Source organism: Rhinolophus hipposideros (genome assembly GCF_964194185.1).
Source record: "Rhinolophus hipposideros genome assembly, chromosome: 3".
Classification (NCBI taxonomy): Eukaryota; Metazoa; Chordata; class Mammalia; order Chiroptera; family Rhinolophidae; genus Rhinolophus; species Rhinolophus hipposideros.
The window spans coordinates 76,240,845-76,264,502 of record NC_138049.1 but is presented as its reverse complement, the minus strand read 5'-3'; the positions used below and the strand labels follow the sequence as shown (position 1 = coordinate 76,264,502).

Here is a 23,658-nt window from a genome sequence, read left to right as displayed (position 1 = left end):
AGCAGTGAGTATATATTAGTATTTTGTACACCTTAAAACTCTCAGTTGGGAGAAAAACCACTGTATTTTTTATTTAAAGGAAGATAAAGTTCTGTGTACACTTGAGGGCTACAACTCAAGGTCGACATCTAGTAGTGATCTGTTAAACCCAGATTTGTCTTCTCAGGGGTGTAGGTATGTGTGTCTAGGAAATAAAAAAAAAGTTATAAAAACTGATTTTTCTACCAATTAAAACATTTTAAGGAACGCAAGCTCTATGTAAATAATGTAAAATAATAATTGAATAATGTTTATTTGTAACTATTAATTTAGTTTCTAATGGAATATCCAGGAAGTACTGTTTGGCTTGTCCTTACTCATAGATGATTCTGAAACTTAATTAAAATGGTTGAAATGATTAGCAAATTATTTTATGCCTCCTGAGTATTGGTTCTTACTCTTGGGATTTATAGATTTTAAGGAGGAACTCCTGAACTTGTATGTACAATTTGGCCATTGGGCACAGTGTTTTCGTGGGTAGAGGGTCCATAGCTTTCAGCAGAATCTCGGAAGTTAATAACCTCAAAGAAATTAATTCACTTCTGTAGAGTTTGAGGTTAGCACTATTTCTCTTTTGTCTGCTCTCCATAGTGATCTTCATTGTAAATCATGAAACCTCAGAGTATTTTAAAGCTCAAAACAAAGAAAATTTAATCTGTAGTTGTTACCCTGGAAACGGCAGTGTTGTTCAAGTGGTGTATTTAAAATAATAGTAATACTGTCCGCAGGCTACATAGGGAATTCACTTTTAGGAAGTAGTGAGTATAAATAAAGATGATATTGTAGTCACAGAAAAATACAGTAGAAAACTGTGGATTCTCATATGTTGAAAAATGTGAAGGATAAAAAATATGCTCCTATTTTGAACTTGAGTAATTAATTTCATGGTTGTGATTTATTTTACTAAGAAGTATATATGTTGGAAATAATAAATGGTACCTGGTATTCATATAGATGTGTGTGTATATGTATATACATAGGGTGCCAAAAAAACTACACATTTTAAGAGAGGAAAAAATTGGGCTGGCTTGGTGGCTCAGGTGGTTGGAGTGCCATGCACCTAATGCCGAGGTCTCTGGTTCGATTCCCACATGGGCCAGTGGGCTGCACCCTCTGCAGATAAGATTGCGAACAATGGTTCTCCTGGAGCTGGGTGGCCGTGAGCTGCTGTGTGCTGCCGCAGGCTGCTGTGTGAGCTGCTGTGTGCTGCCAGGAGCGGCTGGTGGCCAGCATGAGTAGCCAGCAGCCAGCGTTAGCAGCCCGCAGCTGGCAAAAGAGCTGCTGTGAGCTGCTGTGAGCGGCCAACCAACCCACTGCCTCAGTGTGGGGAGCGCAAGGCTCATAGTACCAGCATGGGCCAGGGAGCTGGGTCCTACACAACCAGACTGAGAAACAACGGCTTGAACTGGAGTGGGAGGTGGGGGGTGGGGGCAGGGAGGGAGAAGTGGGGGGACAGAAGAAGGGGGAAAAAAGGAAAAAACTGCATTAAAATTGTAATAATATATACCAATAACGAAAAATGAATACAAATCATGTGTGTACATTTTTTTTGCATCCCTGGTATATATGTGTGTGTATAAGAATTAATTTTTAATGTTCATATGAGTAATGAAAATACTTGATTTTTTTTGTTATAGTGTATGCAAGATATGGGAAATACTAAAGCAAGATTACTCTATGAAGCCAATCTTCCTGAGAACTTTCGAAGACCACAGACAGATCAGTATCCTTTAATATTTCTTTATTGTGGGTCTGTACAGAATTAACTCACTTTTATAGTTCATGTTTGAACTATAAGTATTTAGGAAGATGTGAACTTTATGATACTGTCGTTCATTAAAGATAGAATTTGATATGCCCTGAGCTGTGCTTTGTACGTAGTAAATTTTTATTAAGAATTTGGTAATACGTAATCTACCTAGTATTTTAATGTAATTATTACTAAGTTTAAAAAATTATGGCTAAGTAATTATTAGTAATTATTACTAAGTTTATAATCTTGATTGATCTCAAGCTCTTGATTGGAGAGTATATATTGTTCATTATTTTACCCTGTTTATTAGAGATTTGATTTGTGAGCATCTTGAGTATTTTTAAAAATAATTTCCAAATGGATTTTCTTTGATCACTTTTATATAGTCCTTATATTTATGTGAAGCTGTTTGGCAAGTATTAATTTAAAAGGAAAATTACATATTTAGTGGAAAATTACATTTTTAGTGTAAGTGGACGTGCTGAAGTAATGAATGCTAATATTTACTACTGACATTCCATCTTTGCTTAGGTTGCACAAATAGGTTTACTTTACAAATTGCTTTAATGAATAAACAAAATATTTTCTCACAGGCATTTTAGTTAGGATGCTTTTCACATTTGTTAAAGATAAAATCATTTGATTCTATAGGATCTCTCAAACTCGTATTGAAGTTAGAGAAAATAGCTCATCAAAATTGTGCTGCTCTATAAATAAGATTATCTTACTGATTGTAAGTATTTGTGATTCTATCCAAAGATGACATTTGTGGTTTTGACAATAAAATGTAGTTTCTTAAAGATCAGTTAGACATTACCCATTTGTATACAAAAACAGTTTGTGTGGTCAAACAGTGAAAAAGGGGTGATCTTTTCTCACATGGAGATATAGGTCATTGTATATATTCTCATGTTTGTATAGAACCCTTTAAGCTACATTCAAAAAGTTAGTATACGTTCTGTTTTCTGCTTCCCTACCTCCTTCCTACAAATTTAGCAATCTGGTATCCAAGGCTATTTTTATTATAGTAGGATTCTAGGGTAGGAGTAAGAGGTACATTTCAGTCATAAAAATGTTGTGTGAGCAGAAGTATTAAGGTGTGAGCAACATGATATTTTAAGGTTTTGATGTGACAAGAGTTAAGTTTTGTGGGGCAAATGGCAGCAGAAGCTTATTTTTCAGATTGTCAGGGGTTTCATTATTATATAGAACAGTTTGTACCTGTACATTTCATTGACCCAAAGGGTTAAAGGATTTGAAAAGCCTTGACATGTTTTGAAGCAGGAGAAACATTAGAAACTTTGTCTACCACAAGGAAAATTAGTCGAAGGAGATCTTGGAATCAGAGCGACCATATAGAATACCAATGTAGCCCTGAAATGAGCAATGATGAAGATATATAAATTAGATAGTGGAATTGAGAACGGACAGGAAGAGATTGGGTAGTTCAGAAGGAGATTGGAAAAGCAGGAACTGTTGGGTTAGGTTAAAATCAGCTTTGTTTCTGAGAAGGACACTGAGATGACCCCACGTTTTCTAGTTTGGCTGAGGTTCTATGGAATTCAGTAGAGAGAAGGAATTCAATGTCAGATGACGATTTAAGAGTTAGAAATTGAAATAATGAGCTGTGCATCAGCACTTTGGGCAGGTTAAAGTGTCTGTTGGTTACATACATGGAGATACCCATTAACTGACTGGAAACATGAGTCTGGACCCTAGAAGAAAGCAGGAAGAGTGCAGATTGGAGATTCACTTAGCATGGAAGGGATAGAAAAGTACTGCGCGAAGTTACATTTATCTAGGACAGTGGTCCTTTATTCTTTTGGGGGGTTTTATTGAGAATCTTGGGAATGCTGTTTTCTTTCTCTGAAAAATGAAGGCCTAGGACAGAACCCTGGGAAGCAGAGCAAACAAATAATATCCTAGGTGATTATTACGAACTGCTTGCTAGTTGTACTGATTTATTCCTCTTCTTTCTGCTTCTCACTTCCCAGCCTGATTTGACATGTAAGATCCCTCAAATTAAAGACTCTCCCTTTTCTGGAAGTTTTTGTGTATGTGTGTTAGGGGTTGGTTTGAGCTGAGGGTTTTTGGACTTCTCTTGAATATTACAGGATAAATCACTTGAAGTTCTTGAAATTGTGGAGGTAACATTATGTGGTACTTTGGATGAAAGTGGCTTCTAAGTTACTCATTCTATCACCATGATTTCATGTCATTTTCGAATAAGCTTTGAAGATACTCAGGGCAAGACAATATTTAGCTTCTTGTTATCCTGTTATATTGAACTTTTCTATGCACCATTTTGTATATGTTGGTAGGAATACTATTTCTTAAGTAATTACTATCTTATATATATGAACCTTAAACAAGTAAAGGATTAATGAGATAGTCAATTATTCTGGTATTTTTTTGCTGATAAATTTTGTAAATATTTGGTCCTCATCTGAAAATTTCAGGAGAGATTTTTATAGTGAATTGATTGGTGTCTGGTAAATCTTGGACCTTTGACACAGTGAATGTATAATGTTGGAAATAACAGCTGCGGTAGCTTTACTACTTAATAAGGGTTTGCTGTGTTTCAAACACTGAGCTTGGCATTCTATGAACATTATCTTTTTTAATTTTCAGAACAGCTCAGTGAGATCATTATATTTTCATTTTTGGCTGGGGAGAGGGTGGGATGCTCAAAAAGCTGTTAACAAACTTCCCAGAGCCTCCAGACTTGCATCCTCTTTAAGGGCACTTGAATATTATTTAATGATGATAGTCTGAGTAAAATTGATGTTACCATATTTGAGTCTTGATGGCGCTTAAAAATAGATAGGCTTATAGTTTGGGACTCTGCGACTAGACCTGAAGTCTGGGTAATGATTTCACCTTTTGAGTACCTGGTATGATTCACCTCAGGCTTTTGGGTTATGTGTATTTTTGCTGTTAGCTCAGCACGCTTATTTGACTTTTCAAACTAAATGCTCCTACTTATAAAGCATTTACAAATTATGGTCATATTATGATTTATATTTATATGACTCCTTACTGTTCACAAAAATAGTTGTCAGAAACTACGTAAAGAGGGATTTTGTTTGAACAAATTTGAGATAAATGACTACCAATGATAAGAGTATAAGATGACACCACTTGGACCGTGAGACTGGCTCCTGTATCTCATACAACACTATAGCGTTAATTTTTCCCCCCCGCTTAGTTATAGCCATATCACTTTTGTCCCTTTTAATCATGAAACACTGATTTGGAGGTTGTATTAGGGAGACCAGTAAGAAAACCTGTCTCTTTTCCTTATTTCATGAATCATTCTAAAGCTCAGTGTTTTTTTAAAAGCCTAATATCTCTGCACTTTCATTGATTTTAAATATAGTTGTTTCATCTCTAGAGGCAAGTGGAAACAAAACTCACATAATACGGGACCTCACAGCATTCTTAACAAAATTTGTCATTTTAAAAGCTTTACAATTACAAAACTTAGGCAAAAGCTGCTGTGAAAATGTAATTTCTCATGTGGGATGTGGTTAATTATAGGCTTCCTGTACTAGTGTATGACAAATGATAAAGCTTTACATTAAGCTTTTCATTATTAGGATATTTTGTCTTATCTAAAAACTTTAATTACTTCAGTTCCATGAGACCTATTGTGCACCAAAGCTAATCAGCAGTTCTCCTTTGAGCTTTTCAAGTTTTACTGCTGTCAGTGGTCTGTGTCTGGAACTGGAAGATTTTCTTCTTGGGAGTAGATATTAATTTAGTTGTCTTTTAAATGATATCTTTAAAGAAAGGGAAAAAAATCTTAAAATACTAATAATTACATGGTAAAAGATAAAATACATAATAATGTTAAAAGTTTTCTGGGCTTGTGTAGTACAAAATTTGTTAATTTTGAGGGAAGGGATGATTAAGGGTCCTGTATTGAATGTTTTGTAACTATAGCCATGGGGAAGATTCTGGGGTATTTTGTTATTTGCTAATTCCCAAATAAACCTCTTAAACTGGAATAGTTATTAATATATTGCTTACCTTGATTCTATTTCTAATTGATTCTATATTCTATTTCCAGAAAATACTCTATTTCTGTTTTTTTGGTTGTATTATTGATCTTTATCAGTATAACTAAGTCGTATTTGGAGACCTGGAGATTGGAAAAAGAAGATAAGTGTTTCCTGATCTCCAAATTCATTTCTTCTTTGGTTGTTGTTTTTCATTTGTTCATCTATTTAAACTTGTGATATGCAAGTCATCTTAGCCCTGTCCAGTTCCTCCTCTACCATGGGCCCTGTGTTTTAAAAGATTTGACTATCAAAATACATTTTTATAATAGCTAAAAATTAAATAGCACACACTGTGTGCCATGCACTGTTGTTCTTAGTTCTTTACATACACTCACTTATTTAATTCTTACAATAATCCTGTGAGATGAGTCTTGGTGTTATTTTCATTTTAAAGATGAGGAAACAGATACAAGTGTACCTAAAAATAAAAACATTTATTGAATGTTGCTCTTTGTTAGATACTGTGCCTAGTGCTTTATGTACATTACATAAACTCTGAACAACTTTGTGAGATGAGGAACATTATCTTTTTTACATCATACGCTGTTTCCCTGAAAATAAGACCTAGCCCGACAATCAGTTTTAATGCGTCTTTTGGAGCAAAAATTAATATAAGAACCCAGTATTATATTATTATATTGTATTGTATTGCACTGTACTGTACTATACTATGCTATATTAGCAGATTGTCCGGCTAGGTCTTATTTTCGGGGAAATGCGGTAGGTTTAGTTTCAGTAGATTAGCTAACTTGAAGGTCACAATAACTGCCAGTTAAATAACAAGTGCCTACTGGTACCAAAATGAGGATATACATTGGAGACCATCTTCTTTGGGAATTACTTTCCATTGAAAATCTCTCAAATTGTTTATACTGTAGTCCCCTCTTATTCATTTCACTTTCTGCAGTTTCAAGTTACCCATGGTCAACCACACTCAAAAATACTAAATGGAAAATTTCAGATATTTTGAGAGAGAGACTACATTCACATACCTTTTATCACAATATGTTGTTCTAATTGTTCTGTTTTATTAGTTATTGTTGTTAATCTCGTACTGTGCCTAATTTATAAATTAAACTTTATTATTGGTATGTATGTATAGAAAAAAATAGCATATCTAGGGTTTGGCACTGTCTGTGGTTTCAGGCATCCACAGGGGGTCTTGGAATGTATCCTCTGTGGAGAAGGGGGAACTACTATAATGACAGTTTGCAGGCACAGACACTCTATAAATCCAGTTTGGCTATTTGCTCTCTAGCATTGAGATAGAATGGAGGAATCAATAACTATAAGACCATGAGCCAGCTACTGACTTTATAAATAAATGTATTAGAACACAGTCATGCCCATTTATTTATGAATTTTCTATGGCTGTTTTGGAGCTGCAAAGGCAGAGTTGAGTAGTTGCACCATAGACTGCAAAGCCTAAAATATTTACTACCTGGACCTTTAAGGAAATGTTTGCTGATCCCTGGAATAAAATATTGTTTCTTTAGGTGAATTAAAAGTGAAGAATTGGCTTGCGTTTGGGGCCTTGTACAGAAATACATAAGGACCATGTGCTACGTTTTTGCTATAAGTGACATGTAGGAATTGAGATCAACCAAGTTCATAGCATGTTCCCTAAATCACAATCTTTCCTCAGGTGAATCCCATGGAATTTTAAAGTTTCACTTTGTGGTGTGCTTTGATCACTTTTTAAAAAGTATGTTTTATGTTAATAGGAAGATCCTAATACTTCATTCTTAGTTTAGTTTTATATCCTTGAAAAACAGCAACTTTCATCTCATACAATTTTTAATTGCTTACTTCTTAGATAATTTCTGAGTGAGTTTCTTATCGTAAGCAGAAATTAGACTCAGATATAGTTGAATTATTTATATAAAATACATTAAATATAAATTAAGATTTCACTGTCTGTCATTTCTGAAAATTCACAGCAACACATCATTTTATAAGATGTCAGTATTGTTTTTCAATCCAAAAGATTGTATACTTAAAATGTTTGCCTTTTTCAAATTCATTAAATATAAAACCATCATAGTTTTTAGTATTTTAGTTTTACTATTGGTGGTTAAATTATTTTATGTACTGTATTTCTAACCTTAATTTTTTTGGTCATAAACAGTGATCTGTTTTTTTTGTCATAAACATTTCATAAAAGAGTAGTGAAATCTTTTTAGGCTTTAATATGTAATACACTTCAAACAATATTGAGAATAAACTGTTTTCTATCTTAAAGAAGGAAAAATGTCAATGTTATCCTCCTCCCAGATAGTTAAACATAAAAATTATACTTTAAGAATTTGGATTTCCAAATTTCCTTTAGTTAAAAAATAACCATATGCACATAATGTTACAGCGTTTATATTTAACAGTAAATATAATTAGTTTTTAAAATACTTATATAATTTTTTCAAATATATATCATATTAGCTGGAGTGAAAATGACAGTCTGATGAGTAAATTCCTTTTTCTCTTTTGTGGAGGCAAATAGTTGTCTCTACAGTGAAAATTGCTTAATACATCCACATTTCTACACCTCGTTCATTGGGTCAGCTTTTTTGATTGTTTCATTTTTTTCTGTTAGAACAATAGAAAAATGTAATGTGAACTTGGATTTACAATCATGAGCAAACTTAACATTCAGTTGATTTACATGTGAAATAGTTTATATAAAATACCATTGTAGTTTATGAAAATCTTGGCACACTGCTAATATTTTGGTACTGAATTGCCTACCAGAATGTTCACGTATCTAAATATGCAGCCTTATAGCAACTTAGGGGCCTTTCACCATGAAAGGGTCACCAAGGCTACTTTGAAAATGAAGGTGCCCTCCAAATTTGACTTTCTGCTCTAGATTTTGAAGCATTTATTATCATCACCAGAAATTAACTGACTGATTCACAAATGAGCTTGTGATGACCAGTAATATCCTGAAAAGGTAGATGTTAGACATTCCTTGTTTCGAATCTCTCCTTTGTACTGTACAACTCTCCTTTGTACTATAGAATCCCAGAGAACTTGAAAACTTTCTATACTCCAATTTTAGTTGTGAAATGGCACCTACCTTATATGTTGTTAAGAGGAGAAAAAAAGATAATCTAAAGTGCCTTTCACATACCCAGGTTGTAGAAAGCTATCTTTAAAAAGTAGCTTTCAATTTTTCAGCTTAATATATTGAATGTTTAGGCTTTCTGTCTTGCTATTATGAAAGACCTTTGAGTGCTTTCATATTGCCCTAACTCTCTTATATCCACTGTACAGTGGTCTGTTGACTCTATTACCTGTTGCCTCAGCTGTCAATTTAAAAGGCTTTACTAACTTCCAATATGGAGTTACTGACTGAAAATGTATTGTTTTACTGCTTCCAGTACCTTTTTTTTTGAACAGAAGGATGTCTTAACCTGGGAATCTACTGAGATTGTATTTCAGTGTAATTTCATTTATTTTGTAATTCTATGTATTTTATTGTATGCATTAAAAAGCACAGTCCCAAAAGAGAGTCCCCAGGCTTTACCTGTGGTTTTCGTGGTACTAAAAAGGTTAAGAATCCTTGATAGAAGAATCCCCTTTTTAGTGGAATATGGTAAAGCAGTGATTGAGTGATAAGAGAAGTCACCTATATCAAATAACTCAAAACTCTCAAATCCCCCTAGAAGTGGCCCACTTTATCAACAGTTAAGGCAAGTCCAGTCAACTTCAAAAAAATCAAATAGTATTAGCTTCTCCATTCCTCAGCTTTGCAAGAAAAAAATTGGCCACCATTTTTATAATACACAGGGAATCCTCTGTGATATAACCAGAGGTAGCCAGGTGTAGTGGGAAAGAGCATAACTATTGGAATCACAATTGTTTAATCTTTCCAAATTGCTGGTTCTTCATCTATGTGGAAATAATAATATGCACATTATTGGGTTGTGGAAGAATTAAAGAAAACAAATGATGGACAACACTTACACAATGCTGGTACTCTGTGGGTACTGTATGGGTATTAGTTTCTTATATTGAAAATCAAAAATGAACCATAATTGAATTTAGAGTTTTGGGGAGGGGGCGGAGAGCTGAGGAGTGTGGTGGTGGAATTGAGAAATATGGTTACTTTTCTTTCTAGAATTAGGTTGAGTGGTTTTGTTGAATGGGGAAAATTTCCTGAAAGAGACTTTCTTTGGCAGAAAAAAACATAGGTTACAGAATTTAGTTGCAGAAATAGTGTAAGGAAAGCACAGTCTGGGGAGTAGAAAAAATGAAATTAGGGTCTAAGCTTTGTGTAGAGGAATGAATAAAGGGGCGTGTACACATCACTGAACTTATGCTTTTCCTTAAGTTATCTGTTTTCAGAGCAGTCGAATTTTTCATCAGAGATAAATATGAAAAGAAGAAATACTATGATAAAAATGCTATAGCTGTTACAAATGTAAGTAAAACCATCTCTATCACCAATTGATGTTTGTTGACCAGATCATGAACTTTAAACATACAGTACAGCTCAATTTGTTTATTGTAAAAATATTCTAGTTGCATACATTTTAAAGTATGATATTGGAACATTTTGTCACATATGTTAATGAGTTCTCACAAAGTAGAACTCTTGATTCAGAAACGAATGTATTCTGTGAGTCTAATAACTGCAAAAATGGCATTTAATTAACTTGACTTTATGAAATTTGCAAAAAGATAAAGCCACTAATGAAAAAAGGGGGAGAGAAAACTATTTCACTATATTCTGGAAATGAATGAAAAAGAAAAAAGGCAAATTTATCCTCCCCTAAAGGCTTTGATGGATCTGTCCAGATATAAATATATTAAAATATGGCATTTTAATTGGTTATTATCAAGCCTTTTGATAACTAATAGTTGAAACCTTACTGTAGATCAAATATGTTATATCATGTTCTTTTTAAGGTTTTTTTTTTCTGATTAAAATTTCCCATCCCAGTTAATTATAATGTAAGACAAATTGTCTTTATTGGTGCTAGCATTTCTTTGATTTCTAGATTAATAAGCAAGCTATATGTTAGTTAATCTTGTGGTTAAGTCATCGGTTAAGCAATTTAGAGACGATAATTTCATCCCTTTTTGCATGCAAACTGGGTTTTCCTTTTCGTTCCATATGGAGAAGTAATGTACTAAAAAAATCAATCAAATACTAACAAAGTAAGGATATTCTAATAATTTTCTTTGATCATGAAAAAATCTCGCTAAAATATGTTTAATGTATCATTGATATATATTTTGGAGCAAAAATATCCTGTGTGTAGAGTTGGGGCTACATTTACAATGGATGTAAAAGAGGAAATCTTTGAAAGATCGATCAAAATTGCCAATATTGAGCATATTTATAATATCTGTAAAATTAAGTGTAGTTATAGCATTATGGGGAAAATAGAACTTTTAAAGATAAGTAATACATTTTCATATAAAATTTTAAGAAATCATTTTAGTATATTTTATAAAACATACTGCTTCATATTAAGCACCATTTTAAAAACCCTAAACTTTTTCATTATATCTATATTTATAGTATTTTATTTTCTTGGCAGCAATTTCAAAATTATTTTATGTAGTAATGTATAGGAAAACAGATTTATCTTAAAATGATAGTTGTTGTTATAGAATTGTTTGTCCCCCCCCCCCCCACGTGTGATAATGGTATTATGCTTAGTTAAGAGAAATTCTTCACTCTAAGAGATGTGTGCTGGAATAAAATATTTAGGGATCAAGTGTCATATCTATAACTCATTTTTATTTTTTTTCTGTTCACAATATTTAGTATAACAAGTTATACAAATGCATGTGAAATAACCTAGTATGGAAAATTATATTAATTTTGGAAATCCTGCTTTCTCCCACTCGCGTCTTCGTCATCACTGACATTTTTGAGTTTCCTAACTCAGTTTTTTTCATTAATTAAAAAACATCTTTGTTACAGTTGGCATACAATATTATATTAGTTTCAGGTGTACAACATAGTGATTAGACATTTACATACCTTATGAAATGATCACCCTGATAAGTCTAGTGTCTGCCTGACACCATACATAATTACAGTATTATTGACCGTATTCCCTATGCTGTACTTTACATCCCTATGACTATTTTTATAACTGGCAATTTGTATTTCTTAATTCCTTTCACCTTTTTTCCCCATCCCTCTACCCCCTCCCATCTGGCAACTATCAAAATGTTCTCTGTATCTATGTATAACTCCTTTTTAGATGGCTCAGTGAAATCTAGCAGCTGAGTATGTTTGTGTGTGTATATCGAGAAGAGAGAACAAACATGGCATAATGTTAAGGTTTGATGAATATTAGTGAAGTTTATAGAGGTAGTCATTCTACAATTTTTTTACATTTTTTGTGGGCTTAAATAAAAATGTCAAGGTAAAAGATTATATACTCTTGAGTTTATATCATTAATGTAACGAAAATTCAGAAAAGTTCACAAAAATCATATTTAACAAAAGGGAAAATGTATTTTACCTATTTAAGATAATATAATGATAATGATATTTTTTAAAGTTTATATTCTAGCAAGTTTAAAATATTTCTTCCTTTCTGTGGCAATCAGTGTGCAAGCAACTAACCTTACATATTACTAAGAATTATATACTTACATTCAGTGTCTTTTTTTTTTAATTAAATTTATTGGGGTGACAATTGTTAGTAAATTTACATAGATTTCAGGTGTACAATTCTGTATTACATCGTCTATAAATCCCATTGTGTGTTCACCACCAAGAGTCAGTTCTCCTTCCATCACCATATATTTGATAACATTCAGTGTCTTTTGTCCTCAGTAATAGATTGAAAATTCATTCAAATAATAATTTTTGATCACTTATGGTCACAGTCCGCTGGGATACTGAAACAAAGAGGACATGACCTTTGCTCTCAGAGAGAATTAATTTCATAGTGGAGATGAGACTAGGTTAAAGAAAAATAAAGATAATATGAAACAAAATATAAGTATCTTATATCTAAGGCACCTAAAAGAGTCTGAGGGCACTTAAGGGGATATACAAGTTTGGACAATTAAGTTCGTGAACTCATCCTAGAAAAGTGCTGCATATCTCATTGCTGAATATCACCATGGTCACCTTTGAAGTGCTCCCCTTGGGAAGCTATGCACCAACACCAGCGCCTAGTCCACCCTTCAAAGCAATTTTGGAACTCTTTTTCTGGAATGACCATCAGACCTGTCATCGTATTACCCTTGATGTCCTGAATGTCACCAAAATGTCTCCCTTTCAATATTTCCTTTATGCTCGGGTAAAGAAAGAAGTCATTGGGGGCCAGATCAGCTGAGTAAGGAGGGTGTTCCAACACAGTTATTGGCTTACTGGGTCAAAACTCCCTCACAGACAGTGCTGTGTGAGCTGGTGCATTGTCGTGATGCAAAAGCCATGAATTGTTGGTGAAAAGTTCAGGTCGTCTAACTTTTTCACACAGCCTTTTCAGCACTTGCAAATAGTAAACTTGGTTAACTATTTCAGTTGGTACAAATTCATAATGAATGATCCCTCTGATAATCAAAAAAAGTTAGCAACATCCTTGCAATAAGTTTGTGAACTTAATTGTCAGACCTGGCATAAGGAGGGACATTTTGAATACTGGTTGTACTGGTTCTACTCTGATAAAAAGATGTCTTGAGTGGTTATTAAGCTTGATATGGCTGTTACCCCATAATAAATGGCTCTGAACTCCTTTACCTTTATACTATTTGTGTCTGATTTTTATAGTTGTTGTGTCTCCTCCTACTTAAAGTAGCTGTCATTTTTTAGTGCTGCCAGTATGTGTTACTGCTCTTGTTTTCTTATTTTAAACAAGAATAAGGGCCTAAAGGTGACCCTGTTCCTCTGTGTAAGGTAGTAATTTTTCAATCCTATTTTGAAAAACACTAATAAATTTCTTGCCCTTCTGAAACATAAACATTTCAAGAGGTGGCGAAATACAAAACAATAAACTACAAAAAAAACCCAAACAACCCAAAAACCAGTCACCAAGAGTTTTGCTGTTTTTTTCTAAAATATTGCCACTTGCCTCCCAGGCCATTTAATGTGTCTGAAACTAAGACCCACATGAATCCATTTGTATAGAGGGGCTAGGATGGTACTTCCTTCATGCCGAAGGATGTATTTTTCATAGTGAAGAGTGGCTTTAGTGAACTGTTAATCAATATGGTGTCTGGTCATATAAACATGGTACTTCTGAGAAAGCAGGGAGGGTTATATGTGCTGCGTTATGGAAGGAGCTTGTGGTAGAGGCCATGTGGTTTGAGTGCTGTGTGGTACTGTCAGCATGAATTAAGGGAGGAGGCTTAAAGGGGAAAGTGAAGTTCAGATAAAGACAAAAACAAAGGAAAATATATTCCAAGTAAAAAATGTATTTTTTTACTATAATTATTACTAGTTTGTAGCCCCAAACGGAAGAAAATATATTTATTTCTTTTGCATCTTTTAAAGTAACTACATGGTGCTGGGTGCCAATGTGGGCATATTACTTGTAGTAACCCTCGGCATAGTAAATGCTCCTATTCTTTTATATTTTTTTACATGAGTTTGGGCAAAAAGGTCTTTGTGATACAGGTTATTATCTTAAATGATTTTATGTGCTTTTGTTTTCTATACAAAGTGGCAACTAAAGATCTCTACCAAGTAAATGTCTGGTAGGATAAACCAGCTTTGAAGCCAGGTCTTAAGATGCAGTTTGACTTTTAAAATATTTTCTTTTATGTGTAATTTCCATTAGTAGTCACTGAATGACTAATTTGCACAATTATAACAGCTAACAATGTGCAAGGGAAAAAACCCCTAAAGTTTATAGTCTTGGATTGTGATTCAAGAATTACACCCATAACTAAATCAGTAATGAGCAGATTGAATGAGGATTTGTCATCTCACAGTTATTTTGACATTACATAATGACCTTTGTATAATAGCACTTTTTATTTTTAAAAATTTCTCATAGGCCCTGTTGATATGATAGGGCAATATAGAGATGTCAGTTTTATGGCTCCAAAGATCTACTACGCATTTTGTAAACGTATTTCAGTTATATTTTGGCAGTAAAGCGAACAGGAAGGTAATGCTCCCATTAAAGTGATCAACTGCGTATATAGAAATTGTGTTGGAAGATGTGTGAAAAGGCTTTTAGATGAAATTCTTTTTCATGTGTAAATTGCCTCTGCTACATATATAACTGTCTCATAATGCTTTGGGGTAATTCAAGTACAGCACTGGAAATAGTGTTTGTGCGTACTGATCTTGAAGGCGGAAGTATATAAATTGCTTTATAAGTCTGCTGCTCTGCTGTTATATAGCATTAATCCACTCTGTTTTTCTCCCAGCCTTTTTTTCTGTTTTCTTAAACACTTGATTAAAACTTTAACTTTTCCTACTTCAGCTCTGTTTTATTTTCCATTCTTAAAAGTTGTTATAAGTTAAAAAAAGAAAAAAAGCCCTCATTTGTGCTCTTCTGCTACCCTGGACAATGTGTTTTCATGCTTCAGAGCATTCGTTTTTCAATAGTAACATTGACTAACTGCATCATTGGAGAAGCACAATTATTTTTTAAGTACTTTTGGTATGACATTGTCTCAGTAAATTTAAAATTTTATATCATAGTGAAATTCATTTTAAGTCATACACTATTCTGTAATAAATATTTTATTTTTAGAAATTTCACATCGAAATGTTTAAAAAGCAATACAATTCTCCTGGTGCATTCTTTTCCTTGTCAACATACTTCTAAGTACTTAAGTATCTCAGAAGTACATGGATTTTTGTTTCTTTCCTGTGCCTATCAATTCTGATTACCTTCTTTTTGTTTCTTTTTCTCCTGACTTTTCATCTTCATTCCACAGATTTCCTCTGATGCCCCTCTTCAGCCTTTGGTAGCCTCTCCTTCTCTACAAGCTGCTGTTGAAAAAAACAAATTGGAGGTATGGTAGTGTTTTAGCCAGCTACATTGTATGGTGTTCAATGGTAAATGAACTTCCTTTCACCATGTGCCGTAATTTGGGAGTGCTGTAATAGTTGTTTAAATTTCAAATGGTTTCCAGTATTAAATATATTAAATACAACAATTTCTAAAATATTTTCTTATGCCACGGGTAGGATTAAAGGGCTTTAATTTACATGTGATTTTAGAATGACTGATTTGCTGGTACCATAGATATATCTCAACATTTAAGAAGCAGTTAGCTTTTTTTGTTGTGGTTTCCATTACTGCCTTATACTTACAGGGACATTTTTTATAGTTGCTCTTGAATTATTTGGTCTATTAGAAAAGTCTGATTGAAATGTTTTCTTTCTATGATTCTATTGTTACAAGTACTTGAAAGTTAATGTCAAGTTTTTTTGTACTCATATAGGTACAATGTATGCAGTATAGGCTCATAATTAGAATCACCAGTTATAATTTTTAGAATATGTTTGGGGTGGGTGTGGTTAGGGTGGCTTCTCCTTGATAAATGATATGCGAGACATGGGCGATACAAAGACAATAAGATACAGCCCCTGCCCTCCAGGATCTTACAGTCCAGTGGAGGAAAGCATAACTTTACAGGTTTCTAATGCAATATAATGTGTGCTGTGATTGACATAACACTCACTGTGCTGCTGTGAATACAGGAAGCACAATTTTGGTGCATCTTAAACTCTTCCTAAACATTAACTATAAGGATTAGGATGCATTCCAAGTAGAGAAAACACCTTTACAAAGACCTGTGGGCAAAGTGGAATGGTTGGGGACTTTCAGGTGGAATGGCATAGCTGGAACAAGTATAGGATAGGGACAGAAGTGGGAGAGGAGCGTTCTTGTGAGCCTAATGAAAGAGTTAGGTCTTCATTCGGAAGGCCCCGGCACTTTAATGATGAGTTTTAAGGGCAGAAGCCATAACAGATCTGATTTGCATGTCATAACACTGCTCCACTGTTTCTTTGGAGAGGGAATTTTATGCTAATGGGTGTGGAAAAACCTTGAGAACCTGTTGCTCTAATCCGTGAATAAAACCATGGGAGCATGTGCCAAATAATGGAGGAAGAGGGAATGAAAAGGAGAGTATATTTTTGAGAGATCTTGAGAAGATAGACTCCGTGGGATTTATTTTTGGTAATTTCATATGTGCCTACCAATCATAGTGATTAGAAAGACAAGCTTCTTCCCTACTGTCATGACAATAGCTTCCCTGAGAAATAACAGCTCTGAAAAGTTACAGAGCAATACACCCCCAACATGTGAGTGAGAATGTTCAATTCCATTACTTTCCTCACTAATCTTGATTAATATCTAGAAAACATTTTATAATATATAAAGAATTTTTGCGCCCCTTATTTGTTCTTCACTTATGAAGAGGGGATAATATTACTTACCTTATGAAGTTCTTAGTATTAAATAAGTCAAAACAGTGTCTGGCACGTAGTGAGGGGTCAGTAACTACTAGCTGCTGTTGTAAGGAAGAGCAGCAGTGCCCCACTGGATGGCAGTGAGTAATGAGACTTGTGAGTCTGGGCTCTGTTTTCCCATGACCTTATACCTTAGTGTTGCTTTGTGCCTTACTTTCTGAGATTCTGTTTCTTCATTTGTAAAATGACAATAATGACAATTTTTTTCCAGACAGTTATTGTAAAAATTAAATTAGAAAATAAGGTACTGGGGCCGGCCCGGTGGCGCAGGCGGTTAGAGCTCCATGCTCCTAACTCCGAAGGCTACCGGTTCGATTCCCACATGGGCCAGTGGGCTCTCAACAACCAAAAAAAAAACAAAAAAACAAACAAACAAACAAAAAAGAAAATAAGGTACTTATCACAGGGCCTGGCCCATAGGAACTTTGATTGTATCTCTTATGTTGTAGCCCGGGAATTGCCAATATTATCTTTCCTGATTTAAAAACAGCAAAAATTCCACTCTTGGAAGAGTTTGTGTCAAACACCATTTTAAACACAAAGTTGCCAACTTAGCCTTTAGGCATTTTGACTAAGTTTCTTGTGTTTATTATTCTGCCTTTCCTAGGTTTACAGTTTATATTTTCATGTTTGCTACCAGGAAACATGGTCAGATCAGTAGTAGTAGTACTCAGTATTGCAACTGAGTAGTTGCAATAGAAATCTAGATTTCTACACATCTCTTCCCTCTAAATGCCTTATGAATAATGCTCTTTGTTTAATCTTTACTTCATTTTCCTTTCTCTGGCATGTTTGTGGCCCTTAAGTTTTTAACATTATATCCTGTCTCATGCTTCTTGAAAATGCAAATTGTGAACATTATCACACCATTATAATTTACCTAGACTGTTGGTTTACACTAACTGTTCAGGTGGTTCTGGTCCTGAAGCACTGTATTTAACATTTTACTGTGAGCAAATTATTGTATTTGCCATTTTTTAAATCACAACATTATGGAAAGGGTTTTGTGATATTTTAAAAACTTAAAGTAATTGTATTCTTTCCCCCTCATGTTTACATGTTATAATCTGTTTTTATCTGTGTGAAAGTAATTGTGTTCCATCAGTTTACTTTTTTTTTTTAAATTCAGATTTCAATTTTATTGGTACTATTAGGAAGTCTAACTAACCTTATATAAAGATACAGTGAGGATTTATTGAATAGTTTTCATTTGTTTAAAATAAGCTCTGAAATATCAAAGAAGTTCTAAATTGTCTCAGCTCCGTGTTAATTTTTTAAAGAAAAGATATTCTTTATTATATCAACATGTAACCTCAATGAGAAAATGAATTTGCTGTGTTAACTTTTATATTTCAGTATCACCAGATATTGTCATCACTGAATTATTTGTACTTTTCTCAAATGATAACTCTAATAAAAATGTTTGAAAAACTCACATTTTTTGAAAAGTAAACTTATCAAAAACCTTGGGCTATGTTTTAGAAAGAAAAGGAAAAAAAAAAGGAAGAGAAGAAGAGAGAAAAGGAACCAGAAAAGCCTGCAAAGCCTCTTACAACTGAAAAGGTAAAATTACCTTGTTTTAAAATCTATGAAGATTACCATTTTATTTGTATACTTATATTTGAATGACTTTTGGGATATTCACAATATGCAAATAATCGTTCTTTCAGTAAGTATTTATTGAGTTACTACTGTGTGTACTAAGCATGTCCTCTAGCTTGTTCTGTATGAACTGTAGTCAGTTACGTGCCAGGGGTGCCAACAAAATGTATACAAGTGGGCATTTTGGTCAGCGTTGCTCAAGCACTAGTTTGCCATAATCAGAAGTGTCTGGACACTGATGGCAACCACTTTGAGCATCTTTTGTAATTGCAGAAGTCAAAGATGACTTGTATTTATCTTTTGTTATCATTATATATTGGGCATACAATTTTAATAGTTTTTTCCTTTCTTAAAATGTGTATACAGTTTTTTGGCACCCTCTGTTTGTGTGGGTATAGATCATGTGAGTTCTTCAAGGACAAGTATTTTCTTATTAATGAGATAATGAATGGTGTTTTTAGCTTTCATGCACAATCAGACTTCAGTGAAAATTTAGAGAATGAAAAGATCATCCCTTAAGGGGCCTTCTGAAGAGACTCCATGCTTAAGGTTAGCATTTGAAGTCGATTTTGAAGTGTAGGTAGGATAAGATGGAAGGAAGGAATATATCATTTGGGAGAACACCTTGAGGACAGGCATGGAAACTGAAAATAGACAAAGAAGTATGTATGTGTAGAAAAAGAGGAGTAGTGGAGCTTGAAGACAGATACATGTCTATATGTAGAAAACAGTGAAAAATTAGATCAGAATAGTAGATTAAGCTCAAATTGTTGAAGACCTTAAAGTCCAGGTTGATTTCTTTTTTGGAGGAAATGCTGTGGGAAACATTTCAAAGCTTCTAAAGCAGATGATACACCTAATTCACAAGGGTTCTTTTTGGCAGATTATTTTGGCAGTGGTCTGCACGATAGATATGATTAGGCAAACATAATTAGTAGAAGTAGAGAGAAGTAGAGTAGAGAGAACATTCGATTTTTGTAAACGGATTGGTTAAATAATAATGGCGGTGTGGCTTTGAATGTATTTCATCACACAACTGTGGGAGCACAGTAAGGGAATTGTCAGTGAAGGGTGCATCCTTGATTTTGTTGTTAAAATTTTAAAAATTGACTTTATCAGGGCATAAATTACATACTACAAAGTGCATTTAAAGTGTGTAATGTAAGTACATACTGGTTATTTCTCTGACATTTATTAGAGCAGTCTCTGCTCCTCTGTCATTTGCCAGTATATCTTGAATGTCCCTTCTTACTGATAAATATATATAGGCTTTTCTGTCTTTAATATCATTCCATTGGTGGATATATCATAATTTGTCTTCCTCTGAATACTGTAAGATTCTTCTTAAAATTGATCTCTTTTGAATAATGAAAATCTGTGTATATATAATCAGTATACAGCTATGTGATAACTTCTTAGGATCAATTGGAATTGCTAAGTCAAAGGATATGGACTTTTAAAAACTCTTTTGAAAAATTAACATACTGATAGAAGATAAAAATGGAAGAACCTAGCCCTAGCCTTGGTTAAGTTGAGTTTTAGTTCTGCTATCTGCACTCACTGAACCTTAGTTTGCTCATATATAAATATGTTAATTTAGTGGGTATTTTTGAGTACCCACCACGTGCCAAGCACTATTTCAGTCACTAAGAATAGAGTGGTGGGGGGATGTCCTATGTCTTGTAGGATGTTGAGCAGCATTCTACCCGTTCTAAGAATCAAAATGTCTTCAGACGCTGCTGAATGTCCCCCAGGGCAAAATTGTTCCTCACTCCAGAATCTCTTGATTCAAATTCTACATCCATGAAACTGGGTCTAAGTAGAAGAATGAAAGACTATTGTGCAACTCACTAGATAGCGCCATGAGAGCAAGGCTTTTTTTGGATGTAGACGCAAATCCTTTCTCAGTAGTTTTACTCAAATGCTGAAAGGAAATAATATTGTTATGTATATGAAAAATTTATAATAATGCCATTAAGTGGGAGGTAAAATATAAGATCAGTTGACACCGAAATCAACATTTTCTTAATTAGAAGTTATACAGAGTCAAGTTTATCTTGTAAAACCACACATCTTTTCATCTAATTCCTATCTGATTAGAATCATCTGCATTTTGGAGGCAAAAACAGAACAAGGTGTTAGGATAAAAGTTTGATTAGATACATAGTCTTGAGTCACAGAAAGCATTAGTCATAAACTTTGTTACTCATCTTCTAGAATATTATTTTTGTGTTATTTATAATTATTTGTCTCGATTACTGCATTTATTTGAAAGTATTGCAGTGCCAGAAAAACTGGAGGCAGAAAGAAAGATTCTAATTTCATCAAAACTTAGTGGAGACCTGAACACTGGGAAAAATTAAAATAAGTCTAATTGCTTACAGAATGAAGTACAAGTGCTTAAGCCCTTCATAGCCTAACCATTACCTGTTTTCACTTTTTGTTTTAGTTAATCCCTTCCCAAATCTATACAATTTCCAGGGAAATTGAGTAGACACTGTCTTCTGAACATGCAATTCTTACTTTTATCTCAGTAACTGCTTTGGTTCCATACTAACTCTCCCCACCCCCATCTTTTCTTTCGACCTAACCAGGTCTACAATTCCTTTTCAATTTTTATCTTTGTATTCAGCTTCATTTCTTTTCATAGCCATTTTCCCTTGTAAAACCCTTAGAAAATACAAGAACAGTACAGAGGAAAACCAGTTTTTTAAATCACCTGTCATCTTACTATTCAGAGTCTCACCACTTTTAACATTTTAGGTTTTACTTTCAATTCGTTTTTTCTTTGTAGATTGTACCATCTTTATATTTTTCTTCCCTCATTTCTGACTTAATATTATGAGCATTTTCAGTTTAGAGACTGCATTACTAAGGTTTTATATTTTCTAAATTTCTGTCTCATTTTATGGCGTTTTTGAATATAGGTGGAAATGAAAACTTTTATAGGATTTTAAAATGGTACTTTATACCTCATACTCGTTAGGATAAAAAAAACTATCAAAAAAACAGAAAGTAATAAGTGTTAGTGAGGATGTGGAGAAATTTTAACCCATGTGCACTGTTGGTGGGAATGTAAAGTGGTGCGGCCACTGTGAAAAAGAGTGGGTGATTCTTCAAAAAATTAAACATACAATTACTGTATGATCCATTAATTTTGCTTCTGGGTATATACCCCAAAGAATTGGAAACAGGGACTCAAACAGATACTTGTACACCCCGGTTCATAGCAGCATTATTCACAGTAGCCCCTAAATAGAAACAACCTAAATGTCCATCCGGTAATGAATGGATAACAATGTGGTTTATACATACAATGGAATATTATTCAGCCTTATAAAGGTAGGAAATTCTGACATATGGTGCAACATGGATGATCCTTGAGGACATAATATTAAGTGAAATAATCTAGTTACAAAAGGACAAATACTGTATGGTTCTACTTTTCTAGGTATCCGTAGGAGGTACCTAGAATAGTTAAATGCATAAAGAAAGAAAATGAAATGGTGATTTCTAGGGGCTGGGTGTGGGGAAGGCAGTGAAAATGGTCAGTTATTGTTTAATAAGTCAGAGTTTTAGCTTTGCAAGAAGAGTTTTGAAGATGGATGGCTGTATTGGTTGCACAGCAGTGTGAATGTACTTAATGCTACTGAACTGTTAAGGAGGTAAATTTTATGTGTATTTTACTACAATTCAAAAGTTAATAAATAATTTTAAAAGGTACTTTGTAAACAGTGCAACTTTAAAACCCAATTTTAATGAATTTTATAGTATAACAATTTTATTGTCATGTTTTTCTTTTGAGTACATGAAGAATGGCATTTTCATGAATTATGGCATTTATTTTAGCTACCTTTTAGCTGAAGTTCTGTTCATCTGTGTTACAACCTTTTTCTTGTAATCATGCTGTTTCAATAATTATTGTTAAATGACATTTAAACTTTCAAAACAAAGCATGAATGTATTTTACCTGTAGTGGTAACGTACTGACCTTTGGTAGTGTGGGAGGGAATAGTTATGGGCACCAGACTAGGAAGTCACAGTACTCTAGACAGGACTGGGAAAAAGTCTGCTTGTCCCCTTGAGTCATGGTCACACACCAGTTAGCAAGTGCGGCATTCTTACAAGTGACAACAGGAATCAAATATAAAATAAGACTAAGTGGTACAAATAAATTTGCATAACATTTTTTGTTTAAATGAATACATCTAATGCTCTTAGAGGCTTCTCTCCACCATTTACACATTGTGATAGGCTACTCAAAAAAATTAAATGTTAATGTTACGTTTTCGTAATTACAAAAAAAAACTTATAAATGTGAAAATTTGATGTATCATTTTTACCTTTCTTCCCCTCTTTCCCCTCCTACCTCACTAAAAAAAACTTAACTGGTGAGAAAGGACTAATACTGAGTCCTAAAATTGTAGTGCCTTGGATGTGTTAACATATGCTTTCTCCAGTAAGTCTTGTTTTTTAATTTTTTTTTAATTTTCTAAATATATAAAAACTCCAAGAAAAGTTTTAAAACCTATTTTTTATTTTACTTGAAGATCATTTTCTTTACATTCTTTACCCCTTAATTCATCTATTGACTTAAATCAATCAAATCTGACCAGAAAGTAAAAAAGTGTGCAGTGATGAGAGGACAAGGTGTTTCTCCACTCACATGGGAAGCATCCATGTTTTATTTTTAAAAAGTATCCACCTGTGAAAAGGAACCCTGCCCTTGGGATTCTAGCTCTCCCTGTTTTGCCTGCCAAAAGATGGCTGTTCTACCGTGTTTCCCCGAA

At 33.8% G+C, this 23,658-nt stretch overlaps 1 protein-coding gene across 2 annotated transcripts in view; it reads left to right on the top strand.

Moving 5' to 3' along the window:
* Positions 1–23,658, top strand: part of SMAP1 (small ArfGAP 1) — a 133,285-nt gene that overhangs the window by 57,636 nt on the left and 51,991 nt on the right. The window contains exons 3-6 of one of the 2 annotated variants that reach the window (XM_081044195.1): positions 1,677–1,762; positions 10,201–10,276; positions 15,724–15,801; positions 18,749–18,829. In XM_081044195.1, the coding sequence (XP_080900321.1) occupies positions 1,677–1,762; positions 10,201–10,276; positions 15,724–15,801; positions 18,749–18,829 (321 nt within the window). The remainder of the gene's footprint in view (positions 1–1,676; positions 1,763–10,200; positions 10,277–15,723; positions 15,802–18,748; positions 18,830–23,658) is intronic. The other variant, XM_081044196.1, reaches the window with a different exon arrangement.